The following is a 2,757-nucleotide window of genomic DNA, read 5'->3' on the forward strand; positions in this document are numbered from 1 at the left end:
TGCGGAGCGGGGCGCCAGCTCCACGCCTGTGGAACCGTCGGTGGGGAGGGCAGGGTACAGGATTTCGGGAGCGTTGTCATTCTGGTCCAGCACGAATATGCTCAATGACACGTTGCTGCTGAGGGGCGGGTTCCCATTGTCCCACGCAGTCAACCACAGCTGCAAATCCTGGAACTGCTCATAGTCAAAGGAGCGCAACGCATACACGATACCGGTGTCAGAGTTGATGGAGATATAAGAGGACAGGGGTGCACCCTGAAGAGTGTCTTCAGTCAAAGAATAAGTTACATGGGCATTATCGTCACTGTCAGGGTCATGGGCTGCCACAGAAATGATGGAGGCACCTCTGGGGTTGTTTTCAGGAATGTAGGCAGAGTAGGACATGTGGGGGAAGGTGGGTGGGTTGTCATTGATGTCTGCCACCTGCAACAAAATGTAAGCATCCTTGGACAGAGATGGTTCCCCTCCATCTTTAGCAGTCACAGTGATGTTATAAAAGGAAAACTGTTCCCTGTCAAGGGCTCTGGTTGTAACCAGTCGGTGGTAATTGTCCACTGATCTTTCTAACTTGAAAGGAAGGTTCTCGGGGAGTGAACATGTGATAAATGCATTCTGCCCAGAGTCTCTGTCATGTACATTGAAAAGTGCAATTATGGTTCCTGGGGGAGAGTCTTCAGGAATTGAGCTAGTAGCAGATGTCATGTAAAATTCTGGGGCATTGTCATTCACATCCAGAACTGTCACAATAACCTTTGTCCTGGTCAGAAGGCCCGGACCATCCTGAGCTTCAATATCAATTTCATGGACTTTGGCATCCTCAAAATCTAGACTCTTTGTGATTGTTATATCTCCAGATGTCGACTCAAGCTCAAATACCTCTGGGGTTTCTCCCAAGGTTTTCTCTTGAAAATATGCCACTTGGGCATTGTATCCCTCATCTGTGTCAGTGGCAGTCACTGTGAGTATCCGGGTGCCTACGGGCATATTCTCAGGAACACTTACACGGTACTCAGGCTGTGTAAATATAGGGGCGTTGTCGTTCACATCCAGGACGGTCACACAGATGCGGGAGGTGCCAGATCGGACCGGACTACCCCCATCCAAAGCCACAAGGAGGAGGTAGTGAATGGCTTTTTCCTCGCGGTCCAGGGCGAGCTCCAGCACCAGCTCAGGGTGCTTGTTCCCATCCACTCCGCTTCGCACATCCAGGGAGAAGTGGTCATTTGGGTTCAGTTCGTACTTCTGAAGGGTGTTTTCTCCTACGTCCGCATCATGCGCACTCTTTAGGGGAATTCGGAATCCTGGCGTAGTCATTTCACTTATTTTTAGCTCTAGTTCCTCTACTCCAAAGCGAGGGGCATTATCGTTAATATCTGTTATTTCCACCTCTACTGAATAAATGTTCAATTTGTCTTCCAGGAGTATGTTAAAATTCACCAGACACCGCGTGCTCTGAGCACAGAGCTCCTCCCGATCTATCCTGCCCGCGGTGACCAAGCTGCCACTTCTCGGATTCAGAGCAAAAAGCTGCGACCTACCTCTGGAGATGATGCGGACTCCACGCTCTGCCAGTGCAGGGGGCTCCAGCCCCAGGTCCTTGGCGATGTCACCCACGAAGGAGCCTTTGTCAATCTCTTCTGGCACAGAATAGTGCATCTGCCCAGCTCCGACCTCCCACAAGACAACCAAAAGAAAGCAGAGCCGGATAAGCCTTCTGCGTTGTGGCAACTTTTGCAGAGCCGCCATTTCTTCTGCTGCAATCTTCTCTCCCAGGCAACTTCCAGCATCCAGTGCAAGATTCCAGTCTTTATTCCTCAGGGTCTGAGGGGACCAGCATTCACAGGACCCAGGTCACTGTAGAGAGAACTTTAAGCTTCTGAACTGATTTTTTTTTCCTGTCCGGAAGCTTGGGGGCCAAATGCCCAGCCCTTTTTGTTGTGGGAGCCGGAATGTTGGACTGATTGTCTTGCAGGCTTTTACTTCTAAGGTGGGCAGCAGCGACGCTCAGAGGCCTAAGTAATTTCTGCACCCTCTAAGGCAAACCCAAGTTATTTCTTGCTTGTTAGCTTTGTGACTTTCAAGTTGCTTTGAAGAATCTTAGTTTTAAGATACCTTAGAAGTAGCTCTTTCAAAGTCTTTTTCTCAGAATTAATAAGAATGTGTATACAAATGTGACCTTGATAGTAGTTGCTAGGAAAGTATTACTACTGAACACTCAAGGCATTCATCAAGGCTACTGATGCCCTTGCTCCAAACATCTCCAACTTCTTGTTTTATATTCAAAGGCAGTAAGATCAACTTTAGAACATTAGCTACATTATCTTCTAAGGTCATATATTTTGCATTTCTGTGCTTGGTGCCTTAGAATTTAACTTCAACATCTGTATTTTAAAAAATTGAATTATCAGACACTTAATTAGGTGACTATTATATACCTGGCACTTTGCCTGATTGATGCTGGAGAAAGAAATGGTGAACCTGATGAACACAGTCCTTGTTCTCAGGCAGCTTACAGAATAGGCGAGGACACAGAAAACTAAATAGAGTATTTTAATAGAATATGTTAACTGCTACAAAGGTGGGAAACACTGGGCAATGGAAAGAGGTACATAAGAAGGGTATCCAACCTAGATCCAGGGGTCAGAACTTTTCCAAGACATTATTGAAGATGACTCCGAAAGGGTAGGAATGGGTGAAGAAGAGTCTGGAGTAGTGTTCTAGAACTTCAGTACAAATGCTTGGAGGTGAAAGGCCACA

General features: G+C 47.0%; 1 protein-coding gene across 1 annotated transcript; it reads right to left on the reverse strand.

Moving 5' to 3' along the window:
- Positions 1–6: 6 nt before the first annotated feature.
- LOC116629567 (protocadherin gamma-A2-like) lies at positions 7–2,150 on the reverse strand (the record flags this gene model as incomplete). Its single annotated transcript, XM_032399824.1, has 1 exon — positions 7–2,150. A coding segment is annotated over exon 1 (1,740 nt), but the record flags the coding sequence as incomplete, so codon positions are not given.
- Positions 2,151–2,757: the final 607 nt, after the last annotated feature.

Source organism: Phoca vitulina, unplaced genomic scaffold, assembly GCF_004348235.1.
Source record: "Phoca vitulina isolate PV1807 unplaced genomic scaffold, GSC_HSeal_1.0 scaffold1470, whole genome shotgun sequence".
Taxonomy (NCBI): Eukaryota; Metazoa; Chordata; class Mammalia; order Carnivora; family Phocidae; genus Phoca; species Phoca vitulina.